At 48.9% G+C, this 20072-nt stretch overlaps 2 protein-coding genes across 5 annotated transcripts; one reads left to right on the plus strand and one right to left on the minus strand.

Moving 5' to 3' along the window:
- Positions 1 to 462: 462 nt before the first annotated feature.
- Smim33 (small integral membrane protein 33) lies at positions 463 to 2360 on the minus strand. Its single transcript, XM_052201362.1, has 2 exons — positions 2352 to 2360; positions 463 to 906 (listed from the first exon to the last, which is right to left on the minus strand). The coding sequence occupies exons 1-2, from the start codon at positions 2358 to 2360 to the stop codon at positions 529 to 531; spliced, it is 387 nt and encodes a 128-aa protein (XP_052057322.1). The 3' UTR covers positions 463 to 528.
- Positions 2361 to 9050: 6690 nt separating this feature from the next.
- On the plus strand, positions 9051 to 18832 carry Ecscr (endothelial cell surface expressed chemotaxis and apoptosis regulator). Of its 4 annotated transcripts, XM_052155908.1 has the most exons (11): positions 9051 to 9184; positions 13246 to 13284; positions 13544 to 13588; positions 13747 to 13806; positions 14320 to 14457; positions 14822 to 14887; positions 15585 to 15695; positions 16210 to 16308; positions 16517 to 16553; positions 17975 to 18071; positions 18257 to 18823. In XM_052155908.1, the coding sequence occupies exons 1-11, from the start codon at positions 9079 to 9081 to the stop codon at positions 18263 to 18265; spliced, it is 807 nt and encodes a 268-aa protein (XP_052011868.1). In that variant the 5' UTR covers positions 9051 to 9078; the 3' UTR covers positions 18266 to 18823. The 4 variants fall into 4 exon arrangements, with proteins under 4 accessions (XP_052011868.1, XP_052011870.1, XP_052011869.1 ...); XM_052155910.1 differs by lacking the exon at positions 13747 to 13806 and having other exon boundaries at positions 18257 to 18832; XM_052155909.1 differs by lacking the exon at positions 13544 to 13588 and having other exon boundaries at positions 18257 to 18828.
- The last annotated feature ends 1240 nt before the right edge of the window (positions 18833 to 20072 follow it).

Here is a 20072-nt window from a genome sequence, read left to right on the forward strand (position 1 = left end):
GCCCATGGGAACTCTAAATGGAGATTGGGGATTCCCGGGGCTTTGGAAATTATTACCAAGGCCTAGCAGCTGAAGGTGCCCTCCAAAGGCAGAAAGGCGATAGAGTTGCTTCCTTTCCCAAGCACCCTGTGACTCATAGAAGACACCCCAGGTTCCTCCCCTTAGCTCTCTCTGGATCAGCAGTGTGTGAATGCGGGGCCTTCTCTGTAGACCTCTGACACTCCTGCTCAGGGATGGAATCTTCACGAGGGATGGAGATCAGAGGTGCAAGAAGGGAACGGCACTCTGAGAAGGTTCTGGAGGTCGCTGAAGGGAAACCTTGTAAGGGTGGCCTTGGCACCATGCACTGACTAGGCGAGATCCTCAAGTGGCTTTTCTTGTTACCATGGAGCTTTCTTGTTAAGTACGGGGCCAGCTCCCGATGAGTCCAGAGGCAGTCTGTAGCTCTGACACCCTGGCTCCATCAAGTTCACTCCCCAGTCCTGTTTCTTGTTCTGAGACCAGCCAGGCTAAGTCCAACTCACCCTCCTACAGATACGTGACTTCATCGATGCTGGGCCTATGTCCATCTAGGGCAGGGCCAGAATGAGGAATAAGAAGTCCCCGCTGGCTTTCTCTGTGACTGTCCTGTAGGCTTAGCAGCCGCCAGTGGATGAGGTAAATGCCGTTCTCTGGCTTTAGGGCCGGTGGCTCTGTGAGGAGAGAAGCCCGGCCCTGGTGCAGCGCAGGCCCAAAGTGAACCATCAGCACAATGCAGATCGCCAGCAGGACATAGGCCACGATGATGGCGGCAAGCAGTGGCAGCCCGTCGTCGCCACCCCGAGGGGGCATATCTGAGAGCTGCCTCTGAGGCTCCTGATCCAACGACCCGTTCACAAGTGGAGAAGGCCGAGGGTAGTAGCCATCCTGCGGGGAGAGAGGTGAGAGAGCGTTGACATGGGCAGGAACATGGAAAGAAGACCCCAAGGAGAGGGAGGGATCTGAGAGACAGTGATAGAGAGAGGGAAGAGAGAGAGAGAGGAAGGTTCAACACACTCCTGAGAATCAACTGAGAGACAAAGACACTGGGAGCTGTGGGGGCGGGAGGAAGAGCAGTAAAAACAGACAGAAATGAAGATGGAGACACTAACAGAAATACAAGCCAACCCGGGAGATAAGGAGTTAAAAATCACTCAGGAAGCCTGGTGGTGGCCTGGTCTACCGAGTGAGTTCCAGGACAGCCAGGGCTATACAGAGAAACCCTGTCTCGGAAAAAAATAAATCCAAAAAAAAAAAAAAACACTCAGGAAAGGCAAAGGGAGGAGCTTTATTATCTGGAATAAAACAGTTTTTCCCCAGAGTCTTTTCTCATTCTCAGCTCCCCCTTCCCAGGTCTCCAGCAAGAGTCACAAACAGAGCCGGGTGGTGGTGGCGCACGCCTGTAATCCCAGCACTCTGGGAGGCAGAGGCAGGCAGATTTCTGAGTTCGAGGCCAGCCTGGTCTACAGAATGAGTTCCAGGACAGCCAGGGCTACACAGAGAAACCCTGTCTTGAAAAAACAAAAAACAAAAAAACCCCCAAGAGTCACAAACAGATCCTGTGTTCCACTGAGTAGTCTCCCGGCTGCCGCCCACCACGCAAGACAGTGGGCGAGGGGCAGTAGCTGCTCTGAGGTGTTTTGGAAAAGGGGGTCATTGTCTGGTCCCAGAGGGTCCCCTACTCTAAGTCACTGGAAAGGTTTAGGAAGGGGGACATGGACCCCAGAACCTTGGTATGAGGTGGTGTGCATGCCCAAACGTCATCCTCTAAGTGTAAGCATACCCCATTCCCCCCAGATCCTGGGGCCACGTTCTAAGGACCTAAATAGGGAGGGATGGGTTAAGAGAATTCTGCACCAGTCTACCCTTGCCAGGATCTCTGGGTTTTTCTACTGAAAGCTGAGGGCATAACTCATGATATGAGCATGTCCCTGCCCTGCTAGATGTCGAGTAGGGATGAAGGGATCTCAGCGAAGGGGGTAAGCTCAGCCAGTGAGGTAGCCTCCCTCCTCCAGCTGCCATTCTGTAGGACCCTGGGAGCTGGGGGCCTCTCTAACTCCGAGCACTCAGCTTGGTCCTCTGGAAGGCAGCGGGCACCAAAGAGAGGTTGACAAGGCTAAACTTCCTTTAGCTCCTCAGCCATAGCGTGCCCAGGTCCCATTTCAATACTGCTTCCCGTGCAGGGCCAGCCTGGTGTGTGAGTGGGTGGGGATTGTCGTGGGACTCCCCGCTGGGGCCAGAGGCAGCTCTGGTGTACAAAGAGAGAAGGAAGCTTGGTTTGGGAAAGGTGTGGAGCCCCCAGCAAGTCAGGAGGGAGTGAACAAAGAGTCTACCTGGTGCATTGTCCAGGGCTGGCGCTGAGTTCTCTTGGGACTGGATACCAGCAAAGGAAGAGAGCTCACTGCCCCGGTTCAGTCCCTACCCGGAGCTGCCACGTCTGTGGGCTCCTGGGCACACACCCTCTGCACACACCCTCTGCACACACCCTCACTGTTCTTTCCCACGATTGGAGTTCCGGGAACATCTAGGCTACCGTGGGCCAGCCTTCCACTCTGAGAGCACCTTGATCCTCCAGGCAGCCCAGGTTGCCCTGCCCACTTCCTCTCAGGGAAGATTCTAGACACCTACTCCCTCCCTGTGACTTGTTCCCCCTCCTACTCCCTCCCATTTCTGGAAGCTAAGGTCTTTCCTTGTTATACTTAATAGCTCAAGCACTACAGAGTGTAGATCACATACTCTACAGAATATATTGAATATAATCCCTCTCAATCTCTATAGCTCAACAGCTCTGTCCATCCATTTTTGCCTTACCACATCTATTTCTGAAATTTAAGAACTAAACTAGTTTTCTAATTTATTCTTATTTTAAATTTTAAACATTTGATGTATCATCGTGAAAGTGTGTATGTGTATGTACGGTGTGCATGGAGGCACTGTGTCAAGTCAGCTGACAACTTTGTGAAGTTGGTTCTTGTTTTGTTTTGTTTTTTGTTTATTGGATTTGGTTTTTTCCGAGACAGGGTCTCCCTGTGTAGCCCTGGCTGTCCTGGAACTCACTCTGTAGACCAGGCTGGCCTTGAACTCAGAAATCCACCTGCCTCTGCCTCCCAGAGTTGGTTCTTTCTTTCCACTATGTTAATTCTGAGAATTAAACTCAGGTCTCCAAGCTTGCATAGTAAAGTAAGTACTTTTACTTACTAAGCCATCTATTTATCATTACTGTTATTATTGTTATTTTATTGTAGTTGTTATTATTATTGACAGGATTTATTTATGTAGCTCTGGATGTCCTGGAACTTGCTCTGTAGACCAGGCTGGCCTCAAACTCACAGACATCCACCTGCCTCAGCTTCCCTAATGCTGGGATTAAAGATGTGAGCCACCACTGCCCACAAAGCCATCTATTTTTACTTAATCTATGTATTTTCACATAATGCATCATGTAGAGTTTCATTGTATTTAGATTTATTCATTTTTATGCATGTAAGTATTTCACCTTATTGCGAACTACAGTAGTCTGTGAACTACATGCCTGTTTGGTGCCTGAGGAGATCATGGAGCATCAGGTTCCCAGAACTGAGCTGTGGTGGTTATGAGCCACCACATGGGTGCTGGGAATAGAGTCTGTGTCCTCAGCTCAAAATCCCTGATTTATCTCTCTAGTCACTATTCTTTGTTTGTTCAGGGTTTTTGTTTGTTTGTTTGTTTTTCAGACAGGGATTCTCTGTGTAGCTCTAGCTGTCCTGGAACTTGCTCCATAGACCAGGTTGTCATTGAACTTACAGACATCCACCTGCCTCTGCCTCCCAAGTGTTGGCATTAAAGGCATATGCCATCACCCCCTGGTTCCAGACCCTATTTTTGTTTTTGTTTTTTTGAGACAGGGTTTCACTGTGTAGCCCTGGCTGTCCTGAAACTCACTCTGTAGACCAGGCTGGCCTCGAACTCAGAAATCTGCCTGCCTCTGCCTCCCAGAGTGCTGGGATTACAGGTGTGCGCCACCATCGCTCGGCTCCAGACCTATTTTAAATTGACACATAGGCATTGTGTATAGCTATGCGACACAGTGTAGCCGTCCCCTCCCTCTCCTTTTAGATAGGGTCTTTGCTAACCTGGAACTCATGATCCTCCTGCCTTGCTTCCACAGTGCTGAGATTACAGGTCCAGGCCACAGTGTCCAGCCAGCGTCATGTTTTAATGCATTGTACAGATGCATAAACATCAACTGGGGATAGCTGGTATGTCTATCACTTCAGGCCTTTTGTTTGTTTATTTGTTTGTTTGTATGAGTAAGGAGGTGGAGGTAGTTGGGTAGGTGGAAGCTTTTTCTGGTATAAGCCACAAAACACGGTACACAAATTCTAAAAAGGATTCTGTAAAGATTTGTCCTGTCTCTATGCTGAAAACAAGGACCTACATGTTCCCAGTCAAGTGGAAATTCCAGGCTGACGACATGGCTTATCTGGTACAGGCTCTTGTTGCAAGACTGGAGTTTGGTCTCCGGGATCTATATGGTGGAAGAAAGACTCATGCAAATTGTCCTCTGACCTACACACACTCACACACACACACACACACACACAGAGTATACACCCATAATACATAAGTTTTTTTGCTTGTTTGTTTGGGGTTTTTGGGTTTTTTGTTTTGTTTTTTTGGATTTGGTTTTTTCAAGACAGGGTTTCTCTGTGTAGCCCTGTCCTGGAACTCACTCTGTAGACCAAGCTGGCCTCAAACTCAGAAATCCACCTACCTCTGCCTCCCAAGTGCTGGGATTACAGGCATGCGCCACCACCGCCCAACTAATACTTAAGTTTTAAAATATCTAATATATCTGTGAAATCCTCACTTCCTTATCTCCTATAGAACTCTAATTTATATCCCTCTGCAAGGCATTGTTTTCTCTCTTGGATGTTTGGCTTTGGGTTTTTTTGTTTGTTTGTTTGTTTTGTTGTTTGAGACAGGGTTTCTCTATATAGCCCTGGCTCTGGCTGTCCTGGAACTTGCTTTGTAGACCAGGCTGGCATCAAACTCAGAAATCACACTGCCTCTGCCTCCCAACTGCTGGGATTACAGGTGTGTACCACTATGCCTGACTCCACTCTGGGATCTTAAATTAACTAATTTGTTTTTGAGATGGGGTTTCATGTAGATTAGGTTGGTCTTAAACTCAGTATGTAGCTAACAATGACCTTACCCTCCCAATCTGCCTGCTCCCAACCTCTGAGTGCTAGGATGGAAGACACAGACCACGTGATCAGTTCCCTGTATTTTGTTTAAGAGAGTTTCATTGTGTAGCTTGAGGTTAGCCTCAAACTCAATCGTCTGCTGCCTCGGTCTCATGAGTACGGCAATTACAGGTTTGCACTACTTTTCCTGGCCAATTTTTCCCAAGATAATTTTTGGTCTCAATTAGCTGCCTATAGCCAGCCATTCTTCATCCTGCCCTGGGTGTACACCTGCCCCTCTTTATTCACGAGGAGTCCGGTGGATTTGCAGAAGCCCCCCTCACCTACTGAGTTGAAAAAATAAGTATTAACAGCTTTTTGGCTGTTCTTGTCTCTCAGTCAAGCTGCCTGTGCCCTGTCACCTCCACGGACTCCAAGACTATTGACCTGATTCTCCAACCACCTGAGGCCTCTAGCTGGTGGGCCACAGAGTCTCCTATTGATCATTCCCCATGTAATCGAAGGTTCTAGCGATCTGCTGCCTCCCACTGTGGTCCTCTTGGATCTTAGCCAGTGCAGATCCAGACTCTTCCCCAAGTCAACAGTTTCGAGGACTTTCTGGAACCAAAGTACGCCCCAGGCCTCTCCATGACTTTCCAAGTTTGCACTCAATGTTACAACTGCCTCTCTTTCCTTGCTATCGAAGCCTCAATTACTCACCTGGTCTTACTAGTTTTGGGTGTCACCCCTTACTGGAATGTGTTCTTCAGCTCCCGAGACTGGAATAGCCCCCCTTTCCTCCTTAAGCCCTATACAAGTGCTTTTTATTTTTTTTAACCTGTTACTAACATGTTTTCCTTGTGTATCTGTGTGTACATGACACGTGTGTATATGTTCATGCATGTGAGTGTGACCTGGCATGTGTGTGGAGACAGAGGACAATCTCAGGTGTCCATTTCACTTCCCACTTTGTTGGAGGTCATCTCCATTGTTGGCGGCTGCATGCGCCAGGCTAGCTGAATGAACGTTCCTGGGGATGCTCCTGCCTCTGCCTCCCATCTCGCCTAGGAGCACAAGGAGGATACAACCATGCCCGGCTTTATATGGGTTCTGGGGTTTCAAACCCAGAACCCCCCTGAGCTATCCCCCAGTCTACCTGTTCCTAACATTGTCAAATGAAAGGAACAATAAAAAAGACAGGGAGTTTGAAGCCATCCTGGGCTACGAGGTAAGTGTCTGTCTCAAAACAACCATCAAATAAAACGAACAGACCCACAACTATAGATAAAGTAACAATAACAATTAGAAAAGAGGGCAAGAATTTGAGGAGTTGGGAGGGAGAGGAAGGGATGGGAATGTTGGAAACACAGCTCAAACTCATGTGTGCAATTCTCAAACAGAAAGAAAGAAACCCACACCCAGGGTTTTGAGCGATGGCTCAGCAGTTAAAAGCACTTGCACCTCTTCCAAAGGATCCATGATCCGTGCCCAGCAGCTACATGCCAGCTGGCCTCCGACGCCCTCTTCTGGCCTGCATGTACACTGCATGCATGTGGTACACAGACTATACACTCAGGCAAAACACCTATAACATTACAAATACAAATACATCTTTGAGAGGATAAAAGTAAAATTTAAACAACAAACAAAACAAAAAGCAGAGATTTGAGAAAAGGCTCATCTGTCAAGAGCACTTGCTGCCCTTCCAGAGGTTCTGAGTTTGGTTCACATCAGGTGACTCTCAAATTACCTGTAACTCCACCCTTTACTAGACACCCATATACATGTGGCATACACTTATACAGACACACATCAATAAAAATAAAATCTTTATTTTTAAATTTGATTTTCATTTTTAAAAACCTTTCATTGATTCTTTGTGAATTTTGCATCATGTACTACAATCCCACTCGTCTCCTTAGATTTAATTTTATGTGATGGGTGTTTGCCTGCTAGCATGTCTATGTTTCATATGTGCGCCTGGTGTCCGGAGGGCTAGAAGAGGCCATCAGAGGCCCAGAACTGGAGTTAGAGATGGTTGTAAGCTGCCATGTGAGTGCTGAGAATTGACTCTAGGCCTTCTGCAAGAAAAATCAGTGCTCTTAGCCTCGGAGTCATCTTTCCAGGCCCTAAAATGCACATGGAAGGCAGAGGCCGGCAGATATCTGTAAGTTGATCCCTACATATTGAGTTCCAGGGTAGTTAGAGTTGCACAATAGAGAAACCCTGTTTCTCTAAACAAAACGATGACAACAACAACAAAACAAAACAACGAACAGCAGAAAACAAACAAAAAGCCCTAAAAAGAAAACCTTAAGAGCCAGGCGTGGTGATGCGTACTTTTGATCCAAATGCTCAGGAGGGCAGAGGCAGTGGGATCACTGAGTTCGAGGCCAGCCTGGTCTACAGAGTGAGTTCTAGGACAGCCAGGGCTACACAGAGAGGACCTGTCAAAAAAAAAAAAAAAAAGACAAAAAAGAAAGAGAAAGAAAAAAGAAAGAAAAAAAGAAAGAAAGGAAGAAGGGAAGGAAGAAAGGAAGGCAGCAAGCCAGGTATTGTGACAGACACATGTAATCTCAGCTTGTGCAATGAAGAGGCCGGTTAGGAACTCACAGACTGCATTATGTCCATAGTGAGTTTTAGAGAAGCCTGCATTCTACCAGGTCCTGCCTAAAAACCAGCCAGTAGGTCAGGAGGGCAGGATGTTGAAAGTCTTTAATCCAGGGAGGCAGAGGCCAGAGGATCTGAGTGGAAGCAGAGCTCATCTTGCTCTATAGAGTGAGTTCCAGGACAGTCAGGGCCACAGAGAAAAACCCAGTCTAGAAAATCCATAAACAAGTGCACAAAGGAACAAACAAAGTGGAAGTATATATCAGCTATCTCTGTCCTTCATTTTTTCTCATACTCTTAAAGGTTTCAGATTGACTTCAGTAAGTATGTGCTGGGCCTTTCTGTGTGGTGAGTTCTCTGTAGGAATGCTACTGTCCTGCAGTGAGAAAGTGAGAGTCCGGAGTCTGGGCCGTGCTGTGGAGTAAGGACAGGGAACAAACACCGAACCTGAGGGGACTAGAGAGGCAAGGAGGCAAGGGGGTATGCCTCTGTGTGTGTGTGTGTGTGTGCACTAGCACACAAATGTGGCAGTGCAAGTGTGTGTACAAAGGTCAGAAGTCACCCTCAAGTGTTGTTCCTCAGGAGCTGTCTACTTGTTTGTTCGTTTGTTTGGAGATAGGGTCTTTCACAGGAGCCTGGGGCTCACCAATTAGGCTAGAGGGCCTATGAGCGCCAGGGTTCGCCCGACTCTGCCTCCCCCTGTAATGGGATTACAGGCCTGCCACCTCTTTTCTGAGGGTGTTGGGATAGAATCCATGCATGAGGCTAGTTCTTTACCCACTGAGCTCTTTGCCCAGCCCACCTCTTGTTTTTCCATTAGGAAGAAGAAGCTTGCTTGTAAGGCTTCCCTGACCAAGGCTGGAAGAACCGCCTGGACTGACAGCCCTGAGTGGGGAGAGGAATGTGGAGAATTCACAGTCTACTGAGCGTGGGCAGCTGGTGGGTCGAACTTAGGGCTGGGTCCTTGGTGACAATTGGGCTGCCAACAGCAGACCTGGGGGAAACGCAGGTGCCTCGGGGAAGGGCCTGAAGGATCCTGCTGAGAGGAAGGTAGTGCTGGGGGCAGACTGTCACCTCTGGTCACTATACACAGAAGGCAGAGAGGCCCTAGCGAGTCCTCACAACCACGCTCCAGGCTCACATCCTAATCTGGGCTGTGTGCTGAACCGGGGCCCCTGGAGCCAGTCCCAATCTGTTTCCTTCTATTCTTTGACAGGAAGCTCCTGGAGAGCCAGCCCCCGCCCCCGCCCCATCTCGCCCCAGTACTCCCTCTCTCTTTACTATGGACAGAGAATACACCGAGGAGCCTGCTACACACCCAGCTGATCTGGGGACCAACGGAGCCATGAGGCTGGGTTCAGCGATCCTCGGTCTACTGCTGCTCCAGGGTAAGATGCACTTGCCTGTTTCCCCCAGCAGGCCTCCCGCCTCCTCCCTGCCCCCACGCGGTCGCATCCAGAGCTCTTCCTGACCAAGGGAAATTCCAGAACCTTTCCATAAAGGGGATCCGCTGGCCTGGAGGATGGGAATCACCTCCCTGGTCAAACAGGCTCTGTTAGGCTGTTGTGATATTTTCTAGGGCTCCCTTATAGAGTCTGGCCCCCAGAGAGGTGGGAGTGGTTGGTGTGGTGAAGGACAGAACCTGAAAGGTCTATCTAAGGAATATACAAACAGAAGTCTGTGGCTGCCCTGTCAATACTCTCTACTGATACGGGCACCATGGTCACTTTATGGAAAGTTCTAGCACAAAATGGTCTGCACCTTGGGTTTTGTCCTTACCTGTGAAGAACTACAGTCTTTGAATTTCAAATACTGACTTTAATCTCAAATCACATCAAGAGGGTTTCCTGGTTAGACACAAAGAGTTACCGAGGAAAATACACAGCACAGGGGCTGGTTGAGCTGACTGGAGTTGTACCTCTCAGATGACACGGGCAGTCATGAGTGGGGTCCTGAGGCACAGTCCTCTAATTAGGGAGCCATTGCTGGGAACCATGAGAAAGAAATCCAGGACACTGATTCACAGGGCAGCAACTTCCCTTTGTCACCGCACCCCACCCCTGCCCCCATCCCTGTCCTTTGTGGAGGACATCTGAGGCTGTGTACCCAGCATTGGGAAGATGGGCCAGAGTGCTTAGGAGAAGGGGTCTGTGTTCCAGAAAACACTGCGAGCTGTTTCTCTAGAAGCGCTGAAGCCCCTTCCTACCCATCACCTCCCACAGGGGGAGTCAGAGGTTAGTGGGGGATTTATGAGGGATTCTGCAGGCCATCCAAACGCACAGCCTTTCCTAATGCTGGCCTAGACTCCGCCTAACCTGCTGGCACGCTGGCTGGCCCAACCTCTTCATCCAGGAGCTCACAGCAGCTCTTAGCATCTCTTTGATGGCTGAGGAATTGTCTAGAGCAAATTCGTGCCAAACACAGGGGCTTGACTGTGGAGAGAGTCAGCCAGTCTTTAGATGTGGAGAAATCGAAAGAATGGGGTGGGCTGGAGAGATGGCTCAGTGGTTAAGAGCACTGACTGCTCTTCCAGAGGTCCTAAGTTCAAATTCCAGCAACCACATGGTGGCTCACAACCATCTGATGACTTCTTCTGGTGTGTCTGGTGTGTACAGCTACAGTGTATTTATATATAATAAATAAAGTATATAATAAATAATTCATATATAATAAAATCTTTAAAAAAAAAAAGAATGGGGTAGCCGGGCAGTGGTGGCGCACGCCTTTAATCTCAGTACTCTGGGAGGCAGAGGCAGGTGGATTTCTGAGTTAGAGGCCAGCCTGGTCTACAGAGTGAGCTCCAGGACAGCCAGGGCTACACAGAGAAACCCTGTTTCAAAAAACCAAAAAAAAAAAAAAAAAAGAATGGGGTAAAAATTTAAATGTCTAGCACCGACAAGTGTTGTCAGGGCTGTGTGCTATATGAATTTTTTATATGAATTTTCTTTTCTCCTCAACAACTTCGGAGGCTCTCCCCCCACCTTACCCCAAGGTGTGATACTGAGAACCCATTGTAGGGCTTATGCAGAGGCTTACCTCAGCCTCTCAGAGAATCCAGGTCCAGCTCAAGCAGTGAGTGAAGCCAGAACTCAAATTCCCCACTTTCTTTTTTCTCTTGTGATGTTGGGATTGATCCTAGCAAGTCACACAAGCTCACACAGGCTAGGTAAGTGCTCCACCACTGAGCTACATGCCCCTCAAATGCTTTTCAACTCTAAATTGCTGCTGAGGAAAACAGGGGTGTGGGCGTGGTTAGACTGGAAGGAAATGTAGCAGGTAGGGATTAGGAAACAGAGGTCAGGAGAGTTAGGAATTCTTGTGACCACTGCTCTTTTGGTGTCTGTGTTCCCTGGTCAGAGACTCTGGGCCTACAGAAGCACACATCCCTCAAGTCCCTCCTCTGCTCACAGAAGAATCTTTATAGATGACAAGTTGGGGGTGGGGTAAGAGGCAGAGAGTACAGGCCTTTACATCTTGATGCTTGTGCCCTGGGAACTCCTCCAAAATGTATAAATCATCTTCTATATACATTTAGAAAGGCAGGTGCACTCAGACTTCACATCCTCCCAGAACTAATAAGAAATGTATGTGGTGCTTGAACAGGAAGCAACTGTCTTCAGAGGTTTTGGATGGAAAGGGTTAGCCCAGGCTTATCCTGTTCTAGAAAGGATTTTTTCCTAGCCTGGGGTTCCTGTAATATTTACTTCCTTTTGGAACCACAAAGGAGCAGGAATGTGCAAGCTCTTGACCTGGAAAAACACATCTCAGGGTTGGGTGAACTTTGGCTTGCAAACAGTTCCACAGTATCCAAGTGTGGATCGCTCCGTGTGGATAGTGGAGATAGGTCCGTGTGGATAGTGTGGGATGGCTCTGTGTGGATAGCTCCGTGTGGATAGTGGAGATAGCTCCGTGTGGATCGCTCCGTGTGGATCGCTCCGTGTGGATCGCTCCGTGTGGATAGTAGGGACTGCTCCGTGTGGATAGTGTGGGATGGCTCTGTGGGGATAACTCCGTGTGGATAGCTCCGTGTGGATAGCTCCGTGTGGATAGTGGGGACCGCTCCGTGTGGATAGTGGAGATAGTTCCGTGTGGATAGCTCCGTGTGGGTAGTGGGGACCGCTCCGTGTGGATAGCGGGGACCGCTCCGTGTGGATAGTGGAGATAGTTCCGTGTGGATAGCTCCGTGTGGGTAGTGGGGACCGCTCCGTGTGGATAGTGGGGGACGGCTCCTCGGAGGAACAGTAAGGCCTTATGAAAAACAAACAGACCAGGAGGCTGCCACAGCTTGGGTTGGGCCCCAGGAATTCAGCTGCCTCAGTCCTTCCGGGGCCTGGATCTGATGTTTCCCTAATGAAAAAAAGTCACGGAAACAGTAGGAGCAGAGCTACCACCTCCACTTCAGTCCCAGCCTGCGTGGAGGGTAGAGGGAGTGGCTCCAGATGGGCGGATCCTGTTCCCTACGTTTTTCCTTTCACATTGTTCATAGGTTTCAAGAATGATTTCATTGTGGAAAGTGAGCAAACATAACCTGACCTTCCAGGTCGCCCGCTCCCCGCACACACAAAAGCATATGCATATCTATGCAGAGGCCCACAAACACACACGTGTACCAACAAAACAGCAAACAAGAGCTCCACCGAGCAGCTGCTGTACCCTCCTCCTCCCTGGGATTGGACTAGAACAGCCATTTTTTAACTTGCCTCTGTCTGTGAGAATGAACCAGTCACTCCTTCCAGCGCTTCCTCTCCTGTTGGACATACCTCAGAACTTGTTTCCTGGCCAGGCCACTATCTCCGGTTAGGGAGGGAATTGGGGGGGGGGAGGGAGAAGGAGGGGAAGCGGGGGGGGGGGGGGGGGGAGGAGCAGAGGGAGAATGTGAAAGCAGGCCTAAGCCAACATAAGCCCTACTACCCAACTTCATTTACCTTCTTCTCCCCTTCATTTAGATTGGGGCCAAAATGACAGTTTTCACAGGAGGAAACAAATGGGCCAGTAGTGCAGAGACCCAGAGACCCAGAGTTCTGCGTGTTTGATCATATGTGTCACTGCTTTGAATAACTGTCCCCTAGACTTGTGCCAGGGTGCTGAGATAACTATTGAGGGCTGAAAACATAGTAGAAGACTCTGGGACTCTTAACTGAGAGGCGATGGTGACAAGTTCTTATCCTTGAATCCCCTGGCCTTCTACCATGGGTGTTTTAGACACCATGGGTGTTTTAGACAGCCAAAAGCCGAGTTTCCTTCATGGGCTCTGCTCTGCAGAAGTCTTTTTTTTTTTTTTTTTTTTTTTTTTTTTTTTTTTTTTTTTTTAGACAGGGTCTCTCTATGTAGCTCTGGCTGTCCTGGGACTCACTCTGTAGACCAGGCTGGTCTCAAACTCAGAGAGCTATGCCTACCTCTACCTCACTATGCTCTCTTATAGTCTGTGCATTTTTGCTTTCTCTCACAGGCTACAGCTCCCAACCTACGACAACTCAGACCTCTCAGGGTAAGAGCTGGGGTATTAGAGGAGGGGGCTCGGGTCTGTCTGTTTCACTGAAAGCAGGTGACAGGAGCTTGGGCCACAGATCTCGGGGCTCACTCGCCTGGCCTAACCTAACACGCCTGCAGGAGGGAAGAGGTGACTTGGCAGAGGTAGAGGAGGGAAGGGGAAGCAACACACAACAGCAAATCTAGCTTCAGAGACAGAGAAGGCACAGAACCGTTTGGAGGGTAGAGGTAGCGGCCCCTCAAATGATGTGTTTCAGGGCTCTTCGGGAGTCTGAGCCCCCAGGCAGTTTCTCTCAGCTCAGGTAAGTGAGTGAGTGTGGCTGCTGAGGAGACAACCTTTATCCTCCCATGCCCACCCCAGCCACTCAGACCCACTTGACCCTGGGACTTCTCAGATGGGCAAAGGGGTCCAGCAGCAGTCCTGTCCCATTCGCTCTCCCATCTGCCTCTGTCCTTGCAGGAGACAGATCTCCCTCAGAGCCTGGCATCTCGGGGCTTCAGCTTAGCACCGTTACCCCAGGTACTCAGCTGTTGAGACTGCAAAGTGGCCACAGTCTGGGCTCTGCAGGAGGATGCTGAGCCTGTGGCAGAAGGGACAGGCAAACGGGGCCTCACACTGGTGATCCCAGGGCAAGGGAGCAGGAACGGGTGTCATGGGACCCACCCATGACGTCAGCCTCTTCAGACTTCAGCTTTGGGGCCCTTCCCATGAGCAGCGGCCTGGAGAGCTGAGCCAGCAAAGGAGTGAGACGAACAAGGGGAGACTGTGGGGTGGAGGGAGGGAAAGATGCTTCCCAAGCAGAGCAAGGCTCAGGGCGAGCCAGAGAATAGCTCCTTCTGGAATTGAAGGCTGCGACAAGGAAGGGCTGGCGCTGTATCTCAAGGGTCCTATGCTTGCCTAGCATAAAAGGCATCCTGCATTTAATCACCAGCATCACACACACACACACAAAGATCAGAAAGGGGATATTTTGGACTAAGGAACCCTCTCTGTGCATATTATAGCTGGTCATAAGTACTTCCTCATCCACAGAAATGCTTCAGAAGTCATCTCAGGCCTCCTTGATATCCAGTCAACCTGTGACGCCAAGGTCAAGCACCATGGATAAACATTCCATTTCCTTGCCCAACTTGATGTCATTCCAGCCACAGAAGCACACACTGGGACCTGGTGAGTACCCAGGGCAGGCAGGCAGGCAGGCAGGCAGGCAGGCAGGAGGGGATGGATCCTGCATATGTCTGGATGGGTTCCTTCTTCCTTTAGTCAGGTGCCCTCAGTGTGGGAGTGGAGGCTCTTAAGTCTAGAAACTACACCAGTGGTACCCTGGTTTGGGAAGTTACAAGAATGCATTGGGGAGAAGTAGAGACAGGGAGTTGGATCTGCTCACAGTAAAGGTTGAACACTCCTGAATGTGGGAATGAGAAAAGAATAGATGGAGGAGGGAAATGGGAAGGGTTGGGGAAAGGCTAGACCCTTCTCAGAGTATGTTGGGAGGGATGGGACCCGCCATCTTGGCCATTTTCTTCTGGTGCAGGCACAGGAGTCCCAGAAAGCAGCAGCAGCAGCAGCAGCAGCAGCAGCAGCAGGAGCAGGAGAGGAGGTATGTCAGTGTATGTTCCCAGCAAAAAGAATGGTGAGACATGTCTATAACCCTTTCTTTCAAATCATCTTTTGGTTCTTGCACATTGTACACTTCCAGGCTTATCAGGAAGTCAGTACAAATAAGGAAATAGGGCAGAAAATAGGTCTGAGGGCAAGGGAAGAAAAATGTGACATTGGTCCTATCCTTCAATCATGTGGGTGACAGGGATTGAACTCAGGCCACCAGTCTTGGTGGCAAGTACCTTTACCTGTTGAGCCATTTAGCCAGCCCAATATAATTTTAAGAGGGCCAGAAACCTCTGTCCCTTGCCTGGCACCCTGGCCCTTTAGGCCAATATCTTCTTTCCTCCCATCTTCAACTGTTGGCAGAACACAGATGGCTCTACTCTGCCCAGTATGGTTTCCCTGTTTCTGCAGCATTAACCCTGTCTTCTGGGCACCGCGTGGTGATGGGAAGCATCTTAACCTTTCTTCTGAAAACAGTAATGTGAGCACCTGGCCGAGCTACTCATGTAGAGATGTGAGATCTGCATCCTCGGTCTTCAGGGCTCTGGTTGTAGCCGGAGTGAGTCCTTTTCTGTGGGCTGTTAGCTCTCGGAAAGCTCTTACCTCAGCGCATCAGGAGAGAAGCTGATTCTCTTTGTCAGGTCTCTGCAGTCCCCTTCACTGATGCACCAACACCCACTCTATTTCAGAAGCGTCTCTGGATGCTACTCCCAGTCCAGAAACTGCCAGCCTTTGGACAAATCCTGCCTACCCCCTGCCTACCCCCACATCAGAATCAGTGCTAACTGTGGCTGCCTTTGGTGAGAGATGGTTGGGAGGATGGGAGAGGATGGATGAGAGGGGACTGACTTAGACTCTGATTAAGACACAAGTTCAAATCTCACCCATTCATTCTGGGATGGACTTGCTGATGAGCTAGGCCATGATGGAAAAAAGTCTTGGCTCTCCCGGGTTCCCTGTTCTTACGGAGGACGTAGCTGGACTAAGTGGTCTGCATTAGTTAAGGGGACCAGCTAATAGATTACTTGTGTTTCCAAGAGAAGCAGAATCCACTACACTCTCAGAGCAAATATATAGTGTGCACTCGAGCACGCGCACACACACACAGGCACACACGTACACACATGCACACACATGAGCACATATACACTCATACACACCACACACACACACACATGAGCATACATACACGCATGCGCATACACCACACTCACACACACACACACACACACACCACATGTGCGCGCGCGCAGGCACTTACCTGGCCTGGGAACTGTAGACTCATCCTTACTGTCCCACCTCTCCCCTGCTCAGGTGTCATCAGTTTCATTGTCATCCTGGTGGTTGTAGTGATCGTCCTGGTCAGTGTCGTCAGTCTAAGATTTAAGTGTCGGAAGAACAAGGAGTCTGAAGGTAATTGTCTTGTCCTGGGTTCCTGTGACCCTTGTGCTGCGGGAACCTGAGCAGGGGGCTCCTGCTGATAGCAGCTGGGCCGAGGGAAGGAATGGTACAGAAGCAGCATTTGATGAGTTGGGGGGGAGGGCTTGGGTGGGCTCTGAGGGGAAGCTGGACATCTGAGTTACAGCATATGACCCTAATCTGTGCCCTTGGGATTTTACAGATCCACAGAAACCAGGGAGTTCAGGGCTACCTGAAAGGTAAGATTTTTAGAAACTCACGAGAAGAACCTTCTGATTCTAAATCCCTTTACCTCAAGAGAAAAACAACTCTCTCTCTGCTTTCTGTGCTCTCTCTCTCTCTCTCTCTCTCTCTCTCTCTCTCGTTTCCTATCACATACCACCCCCATTCATACCACCTGAAGACATGCCCCACAATTCTGCAGTCTTCACTGAAGCTGGGGCTGCTGGCTGGCTGCCTCTTCATGGAAATGCAGATTCCGATATAAGATCTATCCTCCCCAACCTATGCTGAAGAAACTTGTTGAAAACCTACTCTGAAGCCAGGTGTGGTGGTGATGCACGCTTTTAATCCCAGCACTCGGGAGGCAGAGGCAGTCAGATCTCTGAGTTCAAGGACAGCCTGGTTTATAGAGTGAGTTCTAGGACAGCCAGGGCTACACAGAGAAACCCTGTCTTGGGAAACCAAAACTGAAACCTATTATGTACCACACACAATGACATACAAGTTGTGATCTTATTTCAAATCTTAACAGCGATTTTTTTCTCTTCCCCGAAGCATGAATCATGCCTTGGAACCTGGAGCATGGCAAGTTGGTCAAACACCTATAGATAGGAAGAACAGGGTTCTTCTTCTTCTCCTTCTTCTTCTCCTTCTTCTTTCCCTTCTTCTTCTCCTCTTCTCCTCCTTCTCCTTCTCCTTCTCCTCCTTCTTCTTCTCCTTCTTCTTCTTCTCCTAATTCTCCTCCTTCTTCTCCTTCTTCCTTCCTCCTTCTTCTCCTTCTTCTTCTTCCTCTCCTCCTCTTCCTTCCTCCCTCCTCCCTCCTCCTCCTTTCTTCTCCCTCCTCCTCCTCCTCCTCCTTCTTGTTTTGCTCTGTTGAGAAGGGTCTCACAGGGGCTAGAGAGATGGCTCAGTGGTTAAGAGCACTGACTGCTCTTCCGAAGGTCCTGAGTTCAAATCCCAGCAACCACATGGTGGTTCACAACCATCTGTAATGAGATCTGATGTCCTCTTCTGGGGTGTCTGAAGACGGCTACAATGTACTTATTTATAATAAATAAATAAATCTTAAAAAAAAAAAAAAAAGAAAGAAAAGAGAAGGGTCTCACAGAGCCCAGGCTGCCTTCAAACCCATGTAACTGAGGATGACCATGAATCCCCTATCTTCCTACCTCTTACCAAGTGCTAGGCTTACAGTTATGTACCACCAACCTGGTTGGACTGGTAAAGCACCAACCCAGCTTGAAAAAGAACAAAAAGAAACTAGGTTTAAACACAAGTCTCATGGGTTTCCGAGCACATCCTCATCCCCTCATTTCCGTATGGTCCCAAGTAGAGTTTTCTAGCATGAAGACAGCACAGTGCTCCGCCGGCCCCTTCCTCCCTGTGCTCCCTGGGCTCCATCCCTCCTCTCTCTAACCCTGGTTCCTTCCCATCCCAGCTGCTCCACGGCAAACGGAGAGAAAGACAGCATCACGCTCATCTCCATGAAGAATATCAACATGAACAACAGTACAGGCTGCGCCTCAGCAGAAAAGGTGCATTTTAAACTTCCTTTCCTTCCCCAAACTCGCCCTCCTCTCCCCTCCCCTCCTATTTTTAGGCTCTGGTTCCTTAGTCAGAAAGGCAAAGGTCATGGCTGCAGACCCAGGCTCTTCCTCCCCTGCTTTCCTACCTGACCCCTCCCAAGTTCACCTTTCCTCATTGTACACATGTGTTTCAGATTCTTTAAAAGTGACCTGGAGTCGCCATGGGTGCAGGCGTGATGCGCTGTCCAGTGGCCATGAGGAAGACGAGACGGGAGTGGTGAAGGCAGCAGACCACACATAAATTATTTTATTTCATGCCTGCTCCCAGCTCTAAAGGATTCGTCTAGATCCAGAAGCGACCTGCCACACGAGAGACTCCTTCCCGCGTGGAAGCCATGCCAGCCCTTCTGCCTGTTCCTCCTCCTCCTCAGCTCAGGAATGAGGAGTCAATAGAGCAAGACGTAGGGAAATAATGAGGTGACTGTCCATTCTTCTCAAATTAAAATAATTTTCTGGCCTGAAATCTAATTTCTTTTAAGGTCTATGTTCCTATCTATCTATCTATCTATCTATCTACCTACCTACCTACCTACCTACTTATCTTTTCTTTGTTTTTTTGTTTCTTTGTTTCTTTCCTTTCTTTCTTTCTCCCTCCCTCCCTGCCTCCCTCACTCTCTCTCTCTTCCTCCCTCCTCCCCTTTCATGTGTGTGTGTGTGTATGTGTGTGTGTGTATGTGTGTGTGTGTGTGTGTGTGTGTGTGTGTGTATACCCACAGAGGGCATGGATCCCCTGAAACCGGAGTTATAGATGTTTGTGAGCTGCTCAGTGAGTAGTGGGAATTGAACCTGGATCTTCTCTGAGAGCTCTTAACCGCTGAGTCATCTCTCCCTCTCTAGCCCCCTATATACATTTCTGAGTAGCATTCTAACAACTTTGGTATCTTCTTTCCTAGGCCTTTATTTTTCCACCTCTGTGGGTAGCTAAGAAGACTTGTGTGGATGGGGAATTTTTGCTAGGTTTGCCTGTTGCCTGTCTTCTGTTTATTAATTTAATAATTTTCTTGTGTGTGTGGTAGTGGAGATTAAAACTCGGATAAGTGGGCTGGAGAGATGGATAGCTCAGAGGTTAAGAGCACTGGCTGCTCTTTCAGAGTTCCTGAGTTCAGTTCCCATAAACCACATAGTGGCTCACAACTGTTGCCCTCTTCTGGTGTGTCTGAAGACAGCAATGGTGAACTCATATACAAAACAAACAAACAACAACAAAAACCCCTCAGGTAGGCATTCTATTGATGAGATATACTTTATATTTTGAGACCTTCTTACTAAGTTGTCCACACTAACCGTGAACTTATTCCGTAGCTTGGTAGGCCTTGAATTTAACAATCCCCCTGCTGTAACCTCCTAAGTATCTAGGATTACAAACCTGTACAACCAGGCCCCAGGTGTGCTTGTCTTATGAGGTAAGGTAGCACTGAATAACCACCTCAACAGAAGAAACTGGCTGTAATTGGTGACCAGTTGTCACCAGTAATGAATGTAATCAGGCTATCAAGATGGCCCCGGAGGTAGGGAAGCCTGGCATCGACATTGGTGACCTGAGTGTGTCCCTCAGCATCTCCACAGGGCAGAAAGAGACCCAGCCCCTGCAGGTTTTTCTCTGCCTTCCACAAGCACCCACCAATATAAACATAGACACACCAAACAAACAAGCAAGTAGTCATTTTCAAATTAATTTTTAACAATTAAAATTTAAGCCGGGTGTGGTGGCGCACACCTGTAATCCCAGCACTTGGGAGGCAGAGGCAGGTGGATTTCTGAGTTCGAGGCCAGCCTGGTCTACAGAGTGAATTCCAGGACAGCCAGGGCTACACAGAGAAACCCTGTCTCAAAAAACCAAAAAAAAAAAAAAAAAAAAAAAAAAAAAAAAAAAAATTTAGGCAGCTGGGTAGATGGCTCAGTGGTTGAGAGCACTGGCTTCTTCCAAAGAACCAGGGTTCAGTTTCCAGC

Source organism: Apodemus sylvaticus, chromosome 13, assembly GCF_947179515.1.
Source record: "Apodemus sylvaticus chromosome 13, mApoSyl1.1, whole genome shotgun sequence".
In the NCBI taxonomy this organism is placed as follows: Eukaryota; Metazoa; Chordata; class Mammalia; order Rodentia; family Muridae; genus Apodemus; species Apodemus sylvaticus.

Coding starts and splice junctions, on each gene's coding strand:
- Ecscr (XM_052155908.1), top strand. CDS start 9,079: ATGGACAGAGAATACACCGAGGAGCCTGCTACACACCCAGCTGATCTG. Junction 13,807..14,319: donor GCTTAGCACCGTTACCCCAG/GTACTCAGCTGT, acceptor CCTCATCCACAG/AAATGCTTCAGAAGTCATCT. Junction 14,888..15,584: donor CAGCAGGAGCAGGAGAGGAG/GTATGTCAGTGT, acceptor ACTCTATTTCAG/AAGCGTCTCTGGATGCTACT.